The 23,178-nt window shown below is 43.3% G+C and overlaps 1 protein-coding gene across 1 annotated transcript in view; it reads right to left on the bottom strand.

Annotated features, from left to right (window-relative positions):
• The window catches only part of CMTM4 (CKLF like MARVEL transmembrane domain containing 4), a 49,858-nt gene that overhangs the window by 7,256 nt on the left and 19,424 nt on the right, over positions 1–23,178 (bottom strand). Inside the window, exons 2-3 of the mRNA XM_045533295.1 lie at positions 4,416–4,592; positions 382–480 (exon numbers count right to left, since the gene is read on the bottom strand). Coding sequence (XP_045389251.1) covers positions 382–480; positions 4,416–4,592 — 276 coding nt within the window. The remainder of the gene's footprint in view (positions 1–381; positions 481–4,415; positions 4,593–23,178) is intronic.

Below are 23,178 nucleotides of genomic sequence, written 5' to 3'. Positions count from 1 at the left end.
CATGAGACTTGTAAAAGCAACATTCAGACATTCAGAACTCTGCTGGAAACAGACTCTAACAAGGGTTCTCAAACTTGCGTGTGAGTCTGACTCACCCAGAGGACTTACTAAAGTACATTTCTGATTCAGTAGCTCAGAGGTGGGGCCTAAGAACTGCATTTCTAGCAGGTTCCTGTGTGATGCCGAGGCTGCTGTTCCGGGGGCCACACTTTGAGAACTGCAGCACTGAGGACCTGGGACGGCCACTGGCCGGGTAACGCCATCATTAGCAGAGAAAAGGCCAGAGGAGGAGGATGAGCAGGACGCACACCAGGGGCAGAGGACAGCAAGCCACAGGAGGTGCATGACCGGCCTGGGTGTTAACCATCCGAGTTCACTTACCACGGCAGCAATTTCTGCTCCTGTTTTGTGGTTTAAAGCAGCCAGTACAATCGAAGCAATAAAGAAAAAGAAAGTGCTGAGTCCAGTGTTGACCAAATCCTAAAGAGAAAGATAAAATAAAACTGCGTGAACACAACCTCCATCCTTTGCTCTAAAGCAACTGAGGAACTTCCAAAATAAGAACCACAGTACCCAACCTCCCTGAGGGCGCCATAGTTCCGTCTCAGTGACACAGGCGTATTGGTCACACAAAGGAGGGCAAAGATGGTTAACAGTTTATGATGCTACTTAATAAACCACCACAGCAAAATCTACAGTTTAGCCAACCATGTTACCATTTCTTGACTTAAATAGTAACCCAAACTGCTAACTACTATTAGAGATCCAGTGTTGTCATTTTAAAAACACACTCAGGCTGGGTGCAATGGCTCAAGCCTGTAATCCCAGCACTTTCGGGGGCCAAGGCAGGAGGATCGCTTGAGGCCAGGAGTTCAAGACCAGCCTGGGCAACACAGACACACACCATGTCTACAAATTTTTTTTTTTTTTTTTAATTAGCTCAGTGTGGTAATATGGGCTTGTAGTCCCAACTACTTAGGAGGCTGAGGCAGGAGGATTGCTTGAGCCCAAGAGTTCGAGGCTGCAGTAAGCTATGATCGCACCACTCCACTCCAGCCTAGGCAACAGAGTGAGACCCTGTCTCTTAAAAAAAAAAATGCCACACGTGTCACACATGTAAAATCCCTCCAGCATTCCTCGCACCCATGTGTGACATTTAAAACAGTTTCACACATCGACAACACGCTTAGCCAAACCTTACACTCTTTCTCATGCAGTCTTTCAAGCCTCTGTGTCATTAGATCCTGAAGGATTTTCTCCTAAGCTTCATGCAAAGCAGATCAGTTTATACACCCAATGTTTCACAGATTTAACCTCTGCCTTACTTGCAGAAACGAACATAGCACAGTGATGAAGGGTCACACAGCCAGACTAGGGTCCTGACCAACCATATGACTTTGGCCAAGCTATTTTGTTTCTTTGTGTCTCATGGGGGAATAGTACCCCCTTCCTCCCAGAATTAAGGAATGAAATGGAACCATGCTTGTGAAGAGCCAAGCATGGTGCCTGGCCCACAGGTAGGTTCCCCTACAGGTTTATTGTTACTTCTGTCATTACCACTTTGGCATTAGGCCCCCAATAGCCTGAGCCATACCAGAGTGCCTCTATGATCTCTACAGGGAAAGAAAATTCAGGAAAAAGTCCAAATTGCTTGAATGCCAGGTTGACTACACCATTAACACCTGGTGGGTCCTCTTGTCTGGCTGGCTTCAAGGTAGATTTCTTCTTTTTAAAGATGCTACAAGACAGTGTTCACGTAATAACACTGCTAACCGTGCAGCAGGAACCCAGCCTGCTCCTGCTCACAGCGTGGGCTCGTGGAAAGCTCTGTTCAGAAATATCTGCCAGCAGGACAGGTTTCAGCTGTGACCCTCATACTCCAGGGCAAATTTTTCACAAATTCAAACCAGGAAGCGTTTAGTTACGCTCAGCCCTGGGTATGATCCTACAGGAGTCAAAAAGAATATAAAACATACGCCCCAAAACAAAGGCTATTCAGATATAGGGAAAAATATTTTATGGTACAATGCTGAGGTCAAACATCAAACAAAATAGCATCTACACCAATGGTGACTGTGTAAAAACATGGAAGAGGCAAAGAGCTGGAAAATAAACAGGCAAAAATCTAAAAGAATATCAGAGGTTTTAAGTTTGTTTCAGGAATGATAATTAACAGTAGTAAATAGAAGAAAATCATCACTGAAATGATGATTGTGATCAGAGAGTACAGTGAGAAAAATTCCAAAAAGGTTATTTAAAAAAGAAATCTCCAGCCAGGCGCGGTGGCTCACACTCCTAGCACTCTGGGAGGCTGAGGCGGGAGGGTCGCTTGAGGTCAGGAGTTTGAGACCAGCCTGAGCAAGAGCGAGACCCCGTCTCTACTAAAAAATAGAAAGAAAATAACCAGACAACTAAAAATATAGAGAAAAAATTAGCCAGGCATGGTGGCACATGCCTGTAGTCCCAGCTACTCGGGAGGCTGAGGCAGAGGGATCGCTTGAGCCCAAGAGTTTGAGGTTGCTGTGAGCTAGGCTGATGCCACAGCACTCTAGCCCGGGCAAAAAAAAAATAAAAATAAAAAAAAAACTGGCAGCAGTGCCCACTAGTTTGAGGGCTTACTAGATGCCTTTATATCGTTATCTCATTTTATACTTAAAACAACCCTGCAAAAAAATATTACTATCTCCACTTTACCAGTGGTGAGAGATTTACGAACATAGGGCTCTAAGTGACTTGGCCAGGGTCACGTACAGCCCTTAAGGGCCATTTTGGACTTGAACCTGGCCAGGTCGAATTCAAAGCCTATGGTCTTAACCTTCCCAGTAGCTGCTGCTTTGTCAAACAGGTCCTCCTGCAGGGTTTCATTCACTCCTTGGCCCACCCCCTCCTGCAAGTTGTTATTGAGAGGGCCTTAGAAACACTGGGTGTTGCCTGTTTGGGTGACCAAGAAAAAAAAGAAAAATTAAAAAGAGGAAAAAAAAAAACAAACACTAGGTGACTGAGATACCAATGCATGAGACATGAACCTTGACCTTGCCCTACTCCCGTGGAACATACATTTTGGTTGAGAGAGGTTGGTAAGGTTCTCTTAAGCTATCTGTCTACGACACTGTCAACTTAGGACAATGACTGTAAACGTTTTCTTATGGACAGCACAAAGTTTGTCTTTTAAATAGTTGAGACACTAAAACCTGTCACAAAAACTTAAACAAATTGCTTCCAGTTATCTTGAGGTTTTAGAGCTTAAATTTAAAATACCACCCAATTTTTCTCAGCTTTCGATGCTAAGACAAAACCAGCTAAGTTTTCAACTGACATCAACTTTTCCAGATCAGCAACTCTCCTTTTATTTTTCCCCCTTTAGGAGTTTGCGCCGGTTAGCACAACACAGGGGACATTCTGTCAGGAGAACCTTCCCCTCTTCACGCCCCAGGGCACACCATGAGAGTGGCCCTGCCAGGCAAGGGGACAGCTCAGGCCTCTTCCCATGGCCCAGACTTTCTCATGGCGCCCACACACCCAGTGGAGCCACGCGTGGCTTCTGCTTGGCTCCAGGGCCTTGGGCGAGGGTGGCTCATCGTGGTGCTCTCACCCCCCCCACCCCCCGCCCTGTCAGCAGCTGTGGTACCCGCAGGCCTCTTCGGCCACAGGCCAGGAAGGGCAAAGCCACGGACTGCGCTTGTGTGTCTCCCTCACTGATTCCCTGAGCTCTTGCACATGCTTATTTGCAAAGAAATATCAAGAAAACCAAACAGTATTAAAATTCCTTTCTCATTCAGCACAGTAAAGACAAATAACACAGTCCAGGGAAGGGGGTCTGGGACTGACCGACCCTGAGTTTCCCACACCGAATGACACGGGTGTCCAGACAAGGCTAAGAACCCAAACCATGGGAAGAAAAGGACACATTTCCACTCACGACTTTCTGATCAAACCACCACACCCTCCGGGGTCCTCCCGGTTGCTTTGAATTTAATACTATTCCTAGGCTTTGCCAGTTATTGGCATTTTCACCCATATTTTCAATTCTTTCAGAATCAATATTGTTACAAATGGCTTTTGTGTCCAGTCTGAAAAATATGTAAATGCCTTCGTTGTATTTTCTTTCCAATATTCTGCAAATACCAACATTACCAGTCTTCCCAGAGGACCACTAAATTTAAACGACATCTTTAAAAGGGCCAGAATAATTTTGTTATGATGATGTTATGGTGTACCATTAGTTAAGATTTAACTTACTTTGTAGTTTTACTTAACCCAGTACAGAAATTTTCAATCTCACAGTCGAATTATAATTGAATATTTAAGTATGAAAATGAACTAGGACCAAACACGCCACGGGGAGATTCCAGCTCTTCCTTGGAGCCAGCCGGCACCATGATGCTTTCATAGTTGGAGGGGTGACTTGTACTCACGGTCAGGTTCCAGTTGATCTGGGGGATCCTCATGTGAAGGTTGAGACTGAACAGAATCAGCAAGACTCCGGTCACTACGAGCGCACTGCAGCTGACAAACTCAAAAAAGTAGAGGCCTTCGCACGGGGAGCACTCCATGATGGTCTCTATGCAGATGAACGCGATCAGGGCCAGGATCTAGGGAGGGAATTGGCAACATACATGGATGTGCATATTTAGTACACATCTGCAGACATGTGTCCCCGCCCTGCTGAAATATAACTGAAAAACAACAATACACAGCGACAGAGCTTTCCTCTGGAGACCACAGCGTAACTGTCAGAAATTCAACCTGCTTCAATTCTTACAGAAAGAAGAGGCATGACCCTGATGGTGTCCACTTGGTGGCATCTGCAGCTACCCTGGTGGTTCACGCTGAGGTCACGCAGGTTAACTGGGACCCCTGATGGTTTTAAAGAATGATTGGTATCATCTGCTCTTCCCCCAATTAGGAGTCCCTAAAAACAAGAGGCCCATGTAATTAATTCATATGCTTTTCAAAAGTAAATCAAAATTGGACTTGATCACAAGATAGACAGGCAACTTGTTAAAAAAAAAAAAAAAAAAAGGAAGACATTTAAAAAGTTACCAATAATAGAATCAATTTCTTTCTGAAGGACCAAAGTAACATTCTAGCAATATGCCCCAAGAGTTCAGAGATCAAAAAGTCAAACAAATCTCCATGGAAATTGCCAAGTGAACTTTCAGAGGGACATTGCAGGAGAGGGCAGTGGCCCAAAGGCTGAGTGAATGGCTCTGTGATCAAAGAAAGGTCAGGTGGTCTTGAGCACCTAAAACCAGATCAGTCCTGGGCTCCTGGCTGTCACTGCGTTCACCCAGCGTCCCAGAGCCTGCCACGTGTGAAGTCTGGGCTGCAGCCTCCAGGCTGCCCCTGCCTCCCAGTCACGGCAGCACAAGCAGGCACCTCCATGGGTCCTCTACAACCGCAGACATCAGCATTCCAAGGGAGCTTGTCAGAAAGGCGGAATCTGCTGCCTCTCCTTGACCCACAGAATCAGAATCTGCTTTTTGACAGGGTGCCCACATAATTAAAGTGCAAGACGCATCCACAGCACGGGCTGTTCCGGGGCCCTTCTCTGCCTACTGAAGTCCTGCTCGTGCCGTTCAATGCTCCCCTCGACACTGCCACCCCCTCCCCATCCTTGTTTCTCCCTGCCAGACATTATTTTATTCCACCCCCTCCCAGGAAAGCTTGCTCATCTGTGATTGCATTTCTCTGCCTCCTGAGCTTTTGGGGGGCAGAGCCAGTCCATCCCTCTCTACTCCCAAGTCATCAAGCGCAGTAACTTGCACGTAGCCAGCAAGTGGGGCTCAACGAGCCACTGAAAGACCCACAGCTACGATGCCTGACATACTTGTCAGCGTCTCCAGACGAAATGAAAGGTGGTTCTGTTTTTTCTACTGTCAATACTTTTACACAGTACATCTTTCCTAATAATATGTGGTCCTTTCACGCTCTAAGCACGTTAAAGACAGGGGTTTTGTTGGTCAAAGGATACAAAAACTTCAGTTAGATAGGAAGAACAAGGTCAAGAGATACAACGTAGTGACTTGTTAATAACAATGTATTGTATTTTGAAAATAGCTGAGAGTGTAGATTTTAAGTGTTCTCATCACCAAGAAAGGCAAGTATGTGAGATAATGTATATATTAGCGCTCATTGAGCCTTTCCGCGTTGTACATGTATTTCAAAAGATCATGTTGTACACAGTAAACATATACAAGTTTTATTTGTCAATAAAATAAAATATATGGGTCTTTAAACACACACTTTGTGCTTCTCCTAATGGCTCCCCTTAGAATTCCCTACAGAACCACAGACTTTAATCCTGCATGTGAATTTCATGCCTAACTTGCAATCAATTCACAAAAGAAATAGTTCACATAAGGGAAACTCCGAAACTTTCCCTTTTTTTTTTCCCACCCCTGTAATCGGATCTAGTAATCTTGGGCAAGAAATAACACACTGTACTGATGAGTTACAAATGTTTCTGGTATGCTAACTTCAACCATATTTGTGTGGGAAGGTAACACCTACATTCTTAAATATTAAAATAAAAATGGCTTCAAGAATATGCAAATCTACTAGGCCATTCGATATAGCAGAGAACGAAACAGGCAAAAATCTCTGCTCTCTAGTTCACAGTCTAATGAAAGAGAAGTTTTTGAAAATTAAATAAAAAATAGAGTAAGTCACACAGTGATGAGAACAAAGGAGAAAAACTGAAGCAGGGAAGGAGAAAGAAGCATAACCGGGGCAAGGGTGTTTGAAAGTCTAGACGGAGTGGCTCTGGAAGGCCTCCCTGAGAAAGTGCTGTTTGAGAAGGAGTTGCAGGAAGCAGGGTCAGCAGTCTGGAGGAAGAGCATTCGAGGCAGACAGGTGAGGGCCCTGGGACGGGGCAGGGGAGCACTGGGGAGACTCTCCGGAGGGGAGGCCAGACCGTGGAGCCCACAGGTGCAGTGAGGTCTGTGGCCCTCTGAGTGCCATGGATGCACTAGACAGTGGCACAATCTCACCTGGGTCTTTAAAGGGCCACCAGCTACTGTGTGGAGAACAGACTACTGTGAGGACGGGGTGGAAGCGGGAAGAATGAGAAGGCCCTTGCAACATCCTAGTGCGAGATGGCTCAGGGTGGGGGCTGCACAGGTGGTGGGACACGCTGAATTCTAGGTGTACTTTGAAGGCAGAACCCACAGGATTTGCAGACAGGCGACTGGATGGGAGAGGAAGAGGGGAAGTGAACAGGACACTACAGTTCTGCAAGAATAGCACTGACATCGCTGAGCTGGGGAGATGGGGAGGCCCACAGGGAGACGGGGTCGGGGTGGGGGTGTCAGGAGCTCAGTTTTGGACATGCTAAGGCTGAAATGCCTATTCGGCTTCAAATCGAGTTGGTTACTAGACACATGGGTCATGAGTTTGGAGGAAAGGTCTGGAAGTGAGATGTAACTGGGTGTGAGTATAGACAGCAAAGAGGAGGACTAAGTGCTAAGCCTGGGGCACTCCAACATGTCGGTGATAGAAAGAGCCAGGCGCCCTGGATTTACATTTCAGTTTGCCAGTTACTCAGTGCGGCAGCCAGCCTCCAAGATGGTTCCCCACATCCATGCCTTCCTAGTATTCTCATCCTGTGACACACAAAGAGCCACTGTGGTTTCTGCCTTGCATGCTCATGCTCCCAATGTGTGTTTTCTCTCTCTCTCATTCTGTCTCTCTCCTCCTCTCTCTCTCATCACTCACTCTGGGGAAAACCAATGCCGTGTCAGGACGACACACAAGCAGCCCTATGAAGAGGTCCAAGTCCCAAAACGCTAATGCCTCCTGCCAATAGCCATGGGAACCAGCCATCTTGGACGTGGGTCCTCCAGCCCACCCTCCAGATGACAGCCCCAGCCGGCAGCTTGACTGCGATCTCCTGAGAAAATCTGACCAAAACCACCCTGAAATTCCTGGCCCACAGAAATTAAAGGATAATAACAGTTTGTTGTTTTAAGTCACTAAGCTTTGGGGTAGTTAGTTATACAGCATTAAATAATATATTAGGGGAAGAAAAACCTCTTATTGTTGAAAACATCAATATTCTAATTAATACAAATTATCTGTTACTCACTGATTACAGGTACCTACAAATCAAGCACTCACTATATAGGCACTTCTCATTCTTTGCTATTTAGTCCCCAACATCAGCTCCATTTTACAGACAAAGGAAATAAAGGTCCTATGATGTACACAGACAGCAAGAGGCAGGGCCAGGATTTATTAGCCAAGATTTGATCCTCTTTCAAGTTCTTCCCACCTCACTACATAATTTCCCTATCAGTTCCTCATCTAGAAAATAATACTTGCCTTCCTTGCATACCCAAATGGTAACCATGTGCAAAATCAAAACAAAAATGTAAAAGGGCTCTATAAATGGTAAAACACCACATACAAAATAAGGAAATAACATGTTTATAATCTATATATAGTTTTCAAACTATGAAATCATGTATTAATATATTTTGTTTTCTAGCCTGCTTTTTCTACTAAACAGTATACCCACAGTCATTTCCACATAAATAGAAATATACATTTTTAATAACTACTTAGTATTTATATAGATACGTAAATAGACACACATACATTTATACATAACCATAATTTAATCAATCCCCTATTGATAGGTACTTAAGACAATTTCTAATACTCTGTCATTACAAGCAGAACATTTTCTTCTGTCTGATATTTGGCACAGCAAAATGTCAAAATTTCCTCTAGCACAGTGAAATCTAATAATCACTGCTGAAGTAAATGCTACCTATTGACCAAGAAGAAGAAAATAAAGACTCAGAAAAAGTTACCCTGGAAGCCAACAACTTCAAGGCAACTATGGAGAGTCAAAACTAATTCACCTTACAACAACCTGGAAGTAGACAAATGTCACATGTAAAAACAGAACAGAGATGTCCAAGAAGATGTAAATAAGGAAAAGCTGTTGTATTTGCTAATCAGGAGATCGTGGGTGCCCTTGGAGAGAGCCCTTTCCATGTAGTACCTACCAAATGACCTGGAGTAAATATTTACGTAGTTGATAAGGAAATTAATTTTAAAAGGCTGTCAGATTTCCACAACTGGGGACTTTGCAAAACCATGGCTAATCATGACTGGCACTACTGAAAAGCAGGAAGGGAGCGCAGGGCAGAGAACTGGCTGATTAAATTATTATAATACCCTCCCCTCCTACTCCACCTTCCTCTGTTGCAGCTCCTCATGCCAGGTGATGATGGAATAGCAATGGGCATTTTTGAGTTTCAACAAATTGGAAGTTGAGTGAGGGATACACTGAAGTTGGGTTTGGCCATCACTTCCAAGTATGGTTAAGTTACTGTAGCCGCCTGTGTAGGAACGGCTTCCAGAAATGGTCCAACACCCATTGCACAGACTGACCTGACATGACAGGGACAGGCTCCAGAATTCAAGAGATAAATGTGTCCTATGACACCCAACTAGAATTATGTGGGTAGTGAAAGAAAAACAGGTCTGAAAGATATGCGGCCAGGAGCTTGTCTGTGGGAAATTCTTCAGATCATCAAATGCATAAAATTGTAAGTGGAGAATTCTATTGCCATCAGCGCCTAAATGGAAGTTCAGCCTTATCAGGAATACACTCAACAATGTACTGTATGCAACTATAAATGTACTATACATTTTCTCCCTTTTTTGATGGGAATCATATAAAACAATTTATCAGAATTCCAGGGTTTGTAGACACAAACCTGTAGCAGTATTGCAAACAGCAAGTGGATGAAGGAGGTTGCAGTTTTGTGTATCCCAATGTACCAGATCACATCTTGGTGTATCTGACAAATTTTGAACTGGCAAAGTCTGACAGTCCCAAATAAAATGGCACACAAAATTGCTTCCAACTTACTGCAACAGCCTGCAGAAACAAGTGTTCCAGCGATACTCCTACACATATTCATCAGTAAACCAACGTATGTCGTGTGAGAGCACACTGACTGTATGATGATGTTGCTCAAGACAATGTAGCAGTGATCTATTAATAAAATCTGAATTGTTCTTTTGTACACCTGAACTTCAGGTTGATTTTGCAGACTCTTTCAGAACTACTGGTCATACTGAAGTCTGAATACAATGGGAAGGATCTATCATAGCAGAAGCCAAAACAAAAACAGAAGGAAAATCTTTTTAAATTTGTAATTTAGTGTGTTTCTCATTAGAAATAAATATTCACTATGGTACCTGGTTTTACGTTTTTAATTGTATATCTTTTTCCTTAAAGTGGGCCTCTAAAATCATATGAATCTCAAGGCCCCCCAAACCTACAGCTGGGTTTGGGCGATGAAATGTGAGTGGGTGAGTTATCTGTGACCTCTGGCAGCAGCGTTTAGGGACTACAAACAGTTCTACCACCCTCCATCCCTGCCATGGCAGCCTGCCCCATTCCAGACTCGGGTGGGGATGACGGGGTGGGGTAATGAATGACCAATAAACACAGGAACAGATGCTCAACTTCACTTCCAACAAGAGAAACGCAAATTAAGATACCATTTTCATCTACCACATTCACAAAAATGATATCCCATACTGGCGAGAGAATGGGCAAAAAGTCCATCTCCCACACTTAGCATGAGGGCAGAGACTGGCTCAGTATGCAGAGAGTGACCTTTCAGTCTTTGTCAAAACTGTAAACATGCAGACATTTTGACCCAGAAATTCTACAGATATGTCCCAGAAGAATAACTGCACAATTCATCCTCACTGCTACACTGTGTCATATTAAAAAGTGTCCACACTGGGCACAGTGGCATATGTCTGCAGTCCCAGCTAATTGGGAGCCTGAAGCAGGAGGATCACTTGAGCCCAGGAGTTCAAAACTAGCCTGGGCAACATAGCCAGACCCAATCTCAGAACAAAACAAAAAGTGTCCAGCAGGAGAGCCATGGTTAGATAAACTCCAGTGCATGTATACACAGTAAGGAAGGTGAGGCAGAGAAATGGGTGGGATTACACGTCCTGGCAGGAAAAGACATCTGGGGGATACTTAGAGAAAGAATGGAACGCAGAACATTAGGCATAAAGTGACTCCACTTTTACTGAAGCACAAAAAATGTAACTATATCTGTGTTTACAAATACACTTACATGTATTCAAGGATTTCAACAGTAAAAAAAAAATCAGTCCTCTGTGGATCAAGATTGGGTGTGGAACAGGGGAATCAGGGAGACTTTCCCTTTTTTTATTTTAAACACTCATAATGTTTGAGATAAGAAATATGTATACTTATATATATGTATTTATAATATATGCATATGATATATACATTGGATATATATAACTGTGCATGTGTAAATATATCACATGTATATATTATAAATTCAGGAAGAATCTACAGTAAAATTTTTAAAATTATTTTTATGCTTTTTATAAGGCAGAGTCTCACTTGTCACCCAGGCTGGAGTACAGTGACACGATCATAGCTCACTGTAGCCTCGAATTCCTGGGCTCAAGTGATCCTCCCACCTCACCCTCCCAAAGTACTGGGATTACAGGTGTGAGCCACCATGCCCGGCCTATTAAAATATTAATTGTGGATCCATCTATATAGCAGGAATATGGATAGGTTTATTTTCATTTAGGCTTCCTTTATTTTCCAAAATTTCTACAAAGAGTGTATGTTTGTTTGTTTGTTTGTGATAGTCCAAATCATAGAAGGGTGTTTTTAATCAGAAAAAAATTAGAAGTTCTATGTATGAACACTTTTGAAACATCCAAGTTTATTATGAGTTAAATGTTAGTGACCTCTAAGAACCAATCCTTACTTGCTTTGAAACGAATCATGAATATTTTAAAGTGAAATTAAAAACTTAATGGAAAGTGAAAGCCACTCTGCAAGTCTATGTTGGTCCCATTTCTTTATTAGAAGAGTTCATCATCTCCAAAGTCTCCTTGATAGTATGCAAGCCTGTTTCCCGGCCACCACTGCACTGTAAGTTGAGGGAGTGGGCACATAGTAAAAAGGCCAGCCTCATAACATGATGGCAGGGACCCCCAGGAAAGAAGAGTGTCCCTAAAATCTTCAAAAACATCTTCGAAGATTAGACAAAATTCTAATCTTCCTTGATCGCCAGTTTATCAAAGGATCTAATGAAGCTCAATTTAAAATGTATATATACATGCAAAATTAATAGCATTAAAAATTTTTTTAATTCTAAACTACATGAAGAGCCTCGAAAACCACCAGATATGCCAGGCACAGTGGCACACATCTACAGCCCCAGCTACTCAGGAGGTTGAGGCTGGTAGACTGCTTGAACACAGGAATTTGAGGCCAGCCTGGGCAATGCAGCAAGACCCCATCTCTAAAAAATAAAAATAAAAACAAAAAAAACACCAGATGCTAAAATGCCTGACTACCCATTTGAAGGTGTCTGCAACAACATGAATCTGGAAGATCCTGTTGTCAGCCCACAGGCTTCCAAGGAGTGCACAGGATAGGAGCTGAAGTCACCTATAAACAAACCACATTCCCACACAAGCTCACATGGTACGAGAACCCCTTTCTGAAAACGTATCTAGGATCACGTTTCATGACAGCATCACAAACATAAATAACTTAATCAAAACTGAGTTTGTAAAATGAATTCCAGGCTTTTAATAAATAAAAACTTCTAAAAATAGTACACAGGCAGCACACTTATAGCCTGGTTTCACAAAAGGCGATTCTTTTTTCAGTCAAGATTCAATTTTGTTGGTAGCTCGGGAAGTCAAAAACTATTTATCCTCACTGTTTTTCCATCCAAAAAAGCAATCCGTGACATCACCTAGAAATATGGGAGCATCGTTTCTGAGGATACTCCGTGGGGAGTAAGGAAGGGGAGTGCTGGGCCTGAGGAAGAAGATGGACAAAAGGGTAAGTCAGAAACGTGACCATCTGCTTCTCCCAGTGCTGCTGTTTGGGATCCAGTCTTAAGAGCTGACACAAAACACCACAGAACCTAACACTGAACTGCTTTTCTTTGATTCTTAACTGGACATCTGTCTGAGAAATCATTTGATAAAGGTGGCATTTTTATTTGTAGTGATGCTGACCCATTGCTTTAAATGTACTCTGTATTCACTTGACTCCAAAAGCAAATCTCATCCTGTCGCAATAAAGGACAGCCTGTCATTAGGGTTGTAGGACTCATTAGTGCTGATCGCCAAGTATTTGTGGCTCTCCACCTTCCAGCACATAAGATGGCTCTTCCCCACCTCCTCTGAATTTGTGAAAGATTTTGTTGTCAGTGTGAGATTTTCCAAAGACCTCCCTCCCTGGAGCCCAGCAAGGTTTGAGAGGTAGCTGCTCCACCAGTCGGAGTCCCAGAATGGGGGCACGTGGAACAGAGCACAAAATTAAACCCTGGTTGTCACTGTAGCATGGCCCAGCTTATCTGTCTGGAAATAAAAATATGTTTACTGGATCTGGGTTTTCTGTCACCGTACTATCTTAAGGAATCTTGGTGCCCATACGGCCTCCTGACTCTGTATCCTCAAAAGTTACTGAGGTGAGTATGAACATTTTGCTCTTAAATTTTAAAAGCCTATTTTTTAAAAAGTAATATTTAGGCAAGTATCATCCCTTTATTTAGTTAAAATTAACTGAGCATCTATTATATGCGAGGCACTATTCTAACTCTAGGGATGCAGCAGTAAACAAGCTCCTCAGGGAGCAAATATGTTCCTTTTTTCTCTTGGTCTGGATTCCTCCCCTTGTCCTGATTCTTTTCCTTCTTGACATGTATATTTGTTTACAGGATAAATTAGTTCAAATCTGTTGGTGGAACCAAGCAGGGTATACCCAAATTCAATCATCACTAATATAATTTGATGTCTGCAGACTCCACAAGGAGGGTGGGGGTATGCTCTGACCTCAGCAGCCTCCCCACTCCCCACAGCCTCGTGCTGAGTTCGCAGCCCCTGCTGACACCAGGCCAGGCCCCCAGAGCGCTCTTCACTGGCACTCACCTGCTGCCCTCCTCTCCTGCAGCACGGCTTCTCTCGGGGTCCCCAGTCCTGGTACATGTTGGAATCACAGTGGGGATTCCATGATTCTGCAAACAGGGCGAGGCCCGACAACTTCCTCAGCAGCCCTGACTGCTCTGTGACACTTGGAGGCTCGCTATACTTAGGGTCTCAGTTCCAACCCAGCCAGCACACCCCGTTATACACACAAGGACCAAGGACTGATCAGGTGCTGGGGCTCAGAGCCCAAGGACGTGTCCAAACAAAATGTGTTGCTGGGGTTTGGAAGAGGGAGGGTCACTGAGGGCTTGGGCAGCAGCAGAGGCTGTAGGAAGCTTCCCAGACAACACTGGACTCGAGTGGTCTTAGAGGAAAAGGAAAGTTTGTGTGAGGTAGTATCTAGCTTTCAAGCTGTGCTTGCTGGTCAGTGGTGAGGGGGGAGGTTAGGACAGAACCTAGGCCCTCACTAAAGCACCTCTGTTTTTATGTTTATACTCCCATTAGCAGTGGATCCTAAGCTTTTCTCACCGAAGGAAAGAACACCTGTTAATAGCCTTCTGAACTAATGTTCCAGGAAGAGTGGTTTGCAAACCGTCACTATGGTGTACACAATTGGGAAAATATTTCTGTTGTTTTAAAAAGAAAAATTTTTTAAGTCTGAAACTACTGATGTAGTCTGACCCTTTCCATGACAGAGGAGCAGCCCTAAATCCACGTGTGTGCATGGCGGCAGCCCCCAAGGACGCATAGCTTTGGGTTTTTTCGTGCTAAGCCCCATGCTCTTCCCACCTTAACTGTATCCCTGGTCTTGGGGTACGCAGAGCGTATCACATCTTAGCAGTTCTGAAAAGCTTCACAGTAAGATCTGTTTACCTTGACTTGATGCAGGGACTATGTTACGTGAGCACAGAATTCCCCCCCAGCACATCTATTAATACCTTACACGGTGATGTCTGGAGCGAAACTAGTTTGGGAAACACAAAACGCACATGCTGGTCAATATTCAGCTTTGTCAGGTCACACACAACTTACAGAGTGAAAACACAGAAAGGTCATCTACCCAGCAGGGCAGCAACTACTAAAGACCCCGTTAACCTAGCGAAGCTCTACAAAGCTGAGCGGTGACCACACACACAGCAGCGTCCAAGGTGCCTTCAGAGTCAGACGGAGTTTTCTCATCAACTCCAGCGCGCTCAGAATTCAAATGTCTCCCTTCCTGCCGTACTGAAAGAACATCTGCAATCCGAGACGTGGCTCATATTGAGCCATGAAGACCGAAAAGACAAGCTGTTTAAATGCTGCTGCTGCTAGAAGGCCTCAGGGTGTGCAGAACAGGGAAGCCAGAGAGGGCTGCAGAGGGGCCCGGCAGCCGCCCCATTTTAGAAGCCAGCCCCATTCCTACCACCTAATGGCAGGAAAGACAGGATCCTGCAGCTAGAGCCACAGAAGAGGCAGGAGGCCTCCCCACTCCCTTCCACCCACATCCTCCGGAGTCCTGAGACCGGCTCTGTATATATACCTGTTTGTTAAATGACAGATCACCTTAAAACATAAGCTCCCAGCCCAGAAGCCATGTTATGTGGTCTGCAAAGGAACTAAATAGCCATGCAATGCCAAGCACCTCAGGACAGCAATGGCTCAGATTTAGGGCATCACATACAAAGGTGCTGTCAGGCTCTGTGTTAGGCACAGTCCACACACTATCTCTGATCCTCACACCCACCCAGGAAGCAGGCTGCGCCTCCACCGTGTGGCCCAGAAGGTTTATCAAAGGCCCCGAAGCTAGCTCCTCCCCACATCTCGTTCTCCTACAGGAGACACCTAACATACAACTTACGGCGAGTCTCCCCACACCTTTGACCATGGGAAAAATCATCCCTGTATGACCTCTCTTCGAGGAGCGCAGCAGGAAACCCGGCATAGCCAGTGCTGAGAGGGTCTCTGACGAAGAACTCAACGTGACTACTCATTCTCAAAGGGATCTAGCTACAGTAACATCTTAATTTTTCTGTGGAAAAATAATCCGTGATTTCTTCCCTCTCAAGGGAAGAAATGGCCTCCCATGAGGAAGATAAATTTAAAATATTACTCTCCTCTCTCTTGAGACAATAGAGCAATGAGCAAATATTTTTTGGTTCCAAAACAAAGGAGCTCATTGCAGACGTAAATTATTTAACCTGCAACCAATGTCTTTACCTGTGATCTTTGGTTTCATTGTTTTTCTCCAGGTAAATAAACAGTGTCCAAGCTAGGATTTGAGGGCTGCGAAGTATTAAAAAAAAAACACAAAAAAAACTACCTGCTCTGGAAGAGCAGGGAGCCCTCAGGAGCTAAAGCCACCTAGACTGGCAGAAAGGACTAATTAGTCAGCAGCAATTAGTTGAGCAAAGAAGTCAAGGGGCAGAGGCAACTAAGTTCTTTATTGTTGAGAAGAAAGGGAGAGGCTGCCAAGGGCACAGGGCAGGCAGGCCGGGGGAGCATTGAAGGGCCACTAGGTATGGGCCCACGGGACACCCACTGCCAGCCCACCAGCCTGGGGCAATCAGGTATTGAGCTGTGCTTGCCCCAGACCCCTGAAGGCCCTGTTTCCACTGAGGACAGAAAGGTCCAGGCTATTAATGCCCCAGGAAGCTTGGCTTGGTCTGAGTGTGGCCTGTGTCACCAAGGGCTACTCAGCCTGACAGATGTTTCGTGCTGCGTTCTACTGTGTAAATAATTTTCTTATTTTGTAAAAGCCTAAAGCCACAAATAAGTTGAACTTTGGAGACTGCATATAATTTCAATTTTTTTTTGGCAAGACTCTCATCTCTAATATATATTCTCATATGTACGACATAAGTGTGCTCTAACACACGTTAAACCCACAGGTTACTTTGTCAACTACAGCTGCCCACAGCTGTACCACAGTCTCAGATAAATCAAAATAGGCTTATTTTTGGATATGCAACTACTTCGAGCACACAGTGTTATTGAATAAAGTGCAAAACATGTTTTTGTTTTTAAAAGAAAATCGAGAAAACCTTAGTATGTGGTTGACGATATAACTGCACATGATTTCAGAGAACCACAGGACGGTCAGCATCCTTCTTGCCAAAAGAATGCCCACAGAATTTTACTGTAAACGCCACCCTGCCCAAAAAGCCGAATCTTCAGGCCTTTTAAAGTAGTAATGGAGCAAAAACAATGCACATGTAGAGGACACAGGAAACAGACTGCCTGCAAACCACGTACATCTGAAGATGTTTAACTAAGCTGTTGGCATAGGACCTTCTTTTCCCTCCTCCTTTCTCGTGGTCCTAGTTTCACGGATGAAGCTGAAAGCCCAGAAAGCAGCATCACATCCCCCCATGCTTGAAAAGCAAAACTTCCCCCCTTTCCTTCCTCTTCCTGCTCTAGTTTCTGGGCACCTCCCCAACCTCACAACTCCGACAACCGCCTTAACCAAATGGGAACAAGGGCACCGCTCTTCTCACCAAATGAGCAATCAGCAGGCCAGGAGCAGCTTTTTGCAAAAGACTGATTTAGGCCAAAACAGTGAACTGCATGTCCTAAGAGGTCAAGAGGAGTCCCAAGGGGTCTGTGCCATCCAGCTGCGGGAGGGTTCCCAGACTGGTTTCTGTTGGAGGCAGAGGCAGTGAGCTAAGGGTTAGCAACAGGGGGACGAGAGGAGTCTCCTAAGTGCCCAAACCCATCACCCCGGGGCCTCCGTCCTTACCCCATAGATGCAGGGACTAGAGCCTTCAGCGTGCTGTCTGTAAATAGTGTCCCCGGCTCCAGAGACAATGAGAATGGCAGCCCCTAGAATGTGTGACACAGTGGCCCTCCTAAAAAGTGTCACCATCTGCTGAGCCCTTCTACTGTGTGTCAGAAACAGTGCTGGGCACTTCCATAAACATTCTCTCCCTTAATTTATTAATCTTCATTCTATCCTGTTAGGAACATGGTTGGGTGGTGGGTTTTTAATTGAGATATAATTCACATACCATAAAATTCATCCTTTAAAGTGTATAATTCAGTGGCTGTTAGCATATTCAAAGTTATGCAACCATCACCATGATACAATTCCAGAACATTTTCATCACCCCAAGAGGAGCATGGATTTTAATCCCCATCTTACTGATAAGGAAAATGAGGCAAAGATGTTAAGCAACCCACCCAAGATCACAAAATCTCATTAACAGCAGAGCTGGTTTTAAAACCCAGGCCACAGAACCCTGCAGCACTGAGCACTGGTGATCACCCTCCATCCGCCCTTGACTTCCAGAGCTCCCTTCGTGCCCTGCCTCCCATGAATGGCAGGTGCTCTCAGGGCTTTGCCTCTGTGGCTTTCTCTCCAGACACACACTTACCCAACAGAGTCCCTGCTCTGGACTCCTATTTTCATATCTACCCCTCCAGTCTGAACTTCTATCTAAGCCCCAGACCACAACTGCCCCCCCAAATTGAGCATCTCTACCTAGTGTTCCCCAAGCACCCATAAATGTGAGTGCAACAATCCCCTTCCCTGACTCAGCAAAAGGCATCCCCAGCCATGAGCCAAGCCACTTAGCAGAGTCTTTAAAGAGTCTCACAGTCCTGAGGTTTGACCTCAGCTCTGCCACTTCTTAGCTCTGTAACCCTGGGCACATTAACTTCTCTTCTCTGCACCTCTTTTTATAAATTGTAAAATGGATTTTTTTCTTTTTATTCACCCATAAAATGAATTAAGGGACAATGACCTCATAGAGTTGCTGTGAGGATTAAATGTAAAATACACCATGCCCAGTGAATGTTAAATAAATGGTAGCCATTCTAATTATTATATGAAAAGTAAAACACACCCCTCAGACACATTCCCTGTCTTCATGAAGCTCTAATCTGGTGGCGGAATGTGTACCTGTAGCATGTATCAGCATTTCCTTCCTTTTGAATGCTAAATAATATTCCATTTTATGTGTATACCATATTTGGTTTATCCGTTCATCCACCAACGGACACTTAGGTTGCTTCCACCTTTTGACTATCGTGAATCGTGCTGCTATGAACATTGGTGTACAAAATACCCAGAAGTGGAATTGCTAGATCACATGGTAATTCTATTTTTAGTTCTTAGGAATGAAAAATCTAACACATGAAAAAGGAGATGAAAGTATAAAAATCAAAGTAATTAAGTATTATAAACCCTTAAATCTTAAATTTGAACTGAAAACATTATGAACTTATTTTTTTTTTTTTTAAAATGGCTGTATCCACTGAAAAGGCCTAGAATAAATAACTCAGTAACAATGAACACCCCTAGTGCCCAGACTGAGTTCTCTAAATATGGTTCCTACTAAAAGGAACAAGGGTTCTTAGTGAAGTGGCTAATTCAGGTCTGAGGCAGGACATCCACAGGGTAAATAATATTCCCCACTAAAAGGATCAAGGGTTTCTTGGTGAAATGGTTAATTCTCTTCTTCTACAGGAGATAGGTATATACGTCAAATGATATCCAAATCTTAGTCTAAATACTACCCATTTCTCACTTAAAGGAACCAGGGCTCTTGGAGAATTCCAGGACTGGGTTAGGTGAGTCCAAGATGAGCCTGGAACACCTTGTGCTCAGAGAATGAAGGGAAATGTCTGAAGGACATTAGAGCTGGGTTAAAGGAACTCCCACTGGCCAAATCTGGGACACTTTGAGCATCAAAAGAAATAATGATAGTTAAATACTAAAATCTATGAATAAAATCCAAACCCATGAGTTCATACAAACATAAAGAAGGGAGCAGGAGAAGGGAAACTCTTTCTTACAGTCAAAAAGCCAACTAATAAATACAAAAGAAATGGTGGATTTATAAAATCACCATTTGGCAACCATCATAATAATACTTGATTCAGACAAGAATGGGCATTAAATGAACATTAAAACAACTGAATTAAAGTTTGAGAAGTTAAAAGATGCTTACATAGTCTAAGAGTACTTCCTCACAAAAAAACACTTCTTAATTACATAGGAAAATAGTAACTCACAGTGGAGAAGCCTGGTGGACATCACTTTAACCAAGTTAGTATCTCCTGTAATTGAAACAAGTGTATATCATTTGCCTCTGATACAATGCACGGAAAGGAACACATTGTCACTTCTGGGGCATTCCTGGCAACACCACAAAATAACCAGAATCAAAACAGGAGACATCAGACAAACCCAAACTGAAGGACATTTTACAAAATAACTGGCCTGTTTTCTTCCAAAATATCAATGGCAAGAAAAGACAAAGGCTGAAGAACCATTCCAGACTCAAGGAGATTAAAGAGAAATGACAGCGAAATGCAACACATGATCCAAGATTTTCTTTTACTAAAAAGTTTTGAGACAAGAAGGGAAAAATGAATAAGGTCTATAAATTGGTTAATAGTATTGAATCAATATTAATTGCCTGATTTTGATCATTATACTGTGGTTATATAAGAAAGTGGTCTTGTCTTTAGGACACTGAAGTTTTTAGGGATAAAAAAGTATCAGGTCTGCAACGTACTCCCAAAAGACTTAAAATATCATATAAATATACATATGCATATGCATCTATAAACACACAGAGGGACAGAGGAAGGGGGAAAGAGAAGATAAAGCTAATGTGGTAAAAAGTTAACATCTGGAGAATCTAGGTGAACGCATATATTATTTTGAACTACTCTTGCAACCTTTAAGTCTGAAATTATAATATTTCAAAGTCTTTTTAAATGACCACAAAATATTGAGATATATTAAATATATAAAAATCCCCGCGTTTGTATTGACATTACAAAGGGGGAAAACCATTGTCCACCTTTGGAGGCTGTTAAAACATCAGCTTGTTATTAGGAAAATTAATGAAGGAAAAGAGGCCAAGCACAATGGTGCATACCTGCAATCCCAGCACTTAGGGAGGCCAAGGTGCAAGGATTGCTTGAGGCCAGGAGTTCAAAACCAGCCTGGGCAACGTAGCAAGACCCCATCTCTACAAAAACTTTTAAAATTTACTGGACATGGTGGTGCATGCCTGTAGTCCCAGCTACTCAGGAGGCTGAGGCAGGAGGATTGCTTGAGCCCAGGAGTTCGAGGCTACAGTGAGCTATGATCACAGCACTGCAATCCAGCCTGGGCAACAGAACTTGATCCAATCTCTAAATAAAAATAAAATGAAAAGAATCAAGCATTTGCTTTGCCTTTCCTATACAAACTGTATTTCAGGATAAACAAATGGATAATAAGGAAAAGTTTCTTATAGACTTCCAGCTAATAAATGTAGAAGGGATGAAAGAATTAGAAAATCTCATCATTTATGATCTAGGCCTGGATTTTCAATCCATCTGAAAACTACAGGACATTAATTTTGCTGGACTCAACCAAAAAATACTCTTCTTCTGTCTGTTTACTTATCAAAGTCATCCTCCTGACTCCCATTCAAGTCATCCTTCTTGCACTAAAGCTTTCTCTGGCTCTTTCCTCAGCCCAAACCAGTTTCATCTCTCTCTGATTTCCTATAGCTCTTGATCTATGCCAGTGGTTCATATACTTGGTTCATCTGAGATTCTTTCCAAAATCCTGATACCACACTGGATTCCAGAACAAAGTTTCTCAACCTTGGCACTATTGACATTTTGAGCCAGGTAACTCTTTGTTGTGGGAGGCTGTCTGTACGTTGTCCGATGTTTAGCAGCGTTGCTGGCCCCCACCCATTAGGTGCCAGTACTCCCCCCACCCCCAACCAAAAATGTCTACAGATACTGTCAAATGTCCCCTGGAAGGGGCAAAATCTCCCACCCCCAATGAGAATGGCTGACCTAAGCCATGATCATCAGTGGCTTTTAAAGCCATTCGGTAAAAGGTTGATGAGGAATTTCAAATCGATGGATCAGGCACCCACCAATCAACCTTAGCCTCACTAAAAGTAAGACAAGCGGCCTCTACATTTACTGATGTGCATATAGTAGGACCCCGTCTCTAAAAAAATAAAAATAAAAAAAAGTTCAATATACACTTACCACATAGTCTGGCAATCCCATTCCTAGGTATTTGCCCTAGAGAAATAAAAATTATGATCACACAAACACCTATATGCAAATGTTATAGCAGCACTGGTCATAATCGCCAAAAACTGGAAACAATCCAAATGTCCCTCAATGGGTGAATAGATAAGCAAATAGTGGTACATCCACAAAACGGAATACTACTCGGCACTAAAAAAGAATGAATTATTGATATACATAACAAAAATGAATCTCAAATGCATTATGTGAAGTGAAAAAAAAAAAAAAAACCAGACTCAAAAGGCTACATACAGTGGGGTGCACTGGCTCACGCCTATAATCCCAGCAACTTGGGAGGCTGAGGCAGGAGGAGTTGAGCCCAGGAGTTCGAGGTTGCAGTGAGCTACAATGGTGCCACTGCACTCTAGCCAGGCGACAGACTGAGATTCCATCTCTTAAAAAAAAAAAAACAAAAAAAGCTACATACAGTACAATTCTATTCATGCGACATTCCTGGAAAGGCAAAACTATAGGAATAGAAATAGGATCACTGGTTGCCAGGGGTAGAGGGAGGGGCTGACAACAAAAGGGCAGCATGACACAATCTGGCGGGGACAGGGTGTATGTGATAAAACTATTCTGTACCTTGATTGTGGTGGTGGACATATGACTATATATTTGTCAAAACTCACAGAACTGTACACCATAAAAAGTGAAATTTATAATATGTAAATTTAAAAAAAAATTAAAAATTCTGTAAAGCCTATTTTATTAAAGAGGCATGCATTAACCAACCAAACCACGTTACAACGCAATTTATATTTGTTATATATATGCACACACACATGAATAAACACACACCTAGACAAAAGTGTTACAATGAGAACAGTGCTTATCTTGGATTAGTAAGAGTCCAGGAAATTTATTTTCTTCTTTTAACTCGCTGATATTTTCTGATTTTTCTCCTTAAAATACATTGGTATTACTTGTGTGGTTTCTTTAAAAAGTAATTTAAAAGCAAGCAGATAAAAAGATAACTGCAAGCTCCTCTAGGAAGTCCTTCCTGACCCTCCACGGTCAGGCTCTCCCTGCAGGCCTCCCGCCGCCTCCTCAAAGCCACAGTCAGCCCTGCGCTCTCCTGCGAACTGTGCTGAATGCAGACATGCCCCACAGACAGCCTGTTCCTCGCTTCTGCCAGGTGACTGCCCTGTGGGGCCTGTCTCAGGA

This window comes from Lemur catta, chromosome 20 (genome assembly GCF_020740605.2).
Source record: "Lemur catta isolate mLemCat1 chromosome 20, mLemCat1.pri, whole genome shotgun sequence".
Taxonomy (NCBI): domain Eukaryota; kingdom Metazoa; phylum Chordata; class Mammalia; order Primates; family Lemuridae; genus Lemur; species Lemur catta.
Note: the sequence above shows the minus strand (reverse complement) of the source record. Positions and strands in the feature narration are given on the sequence as shown.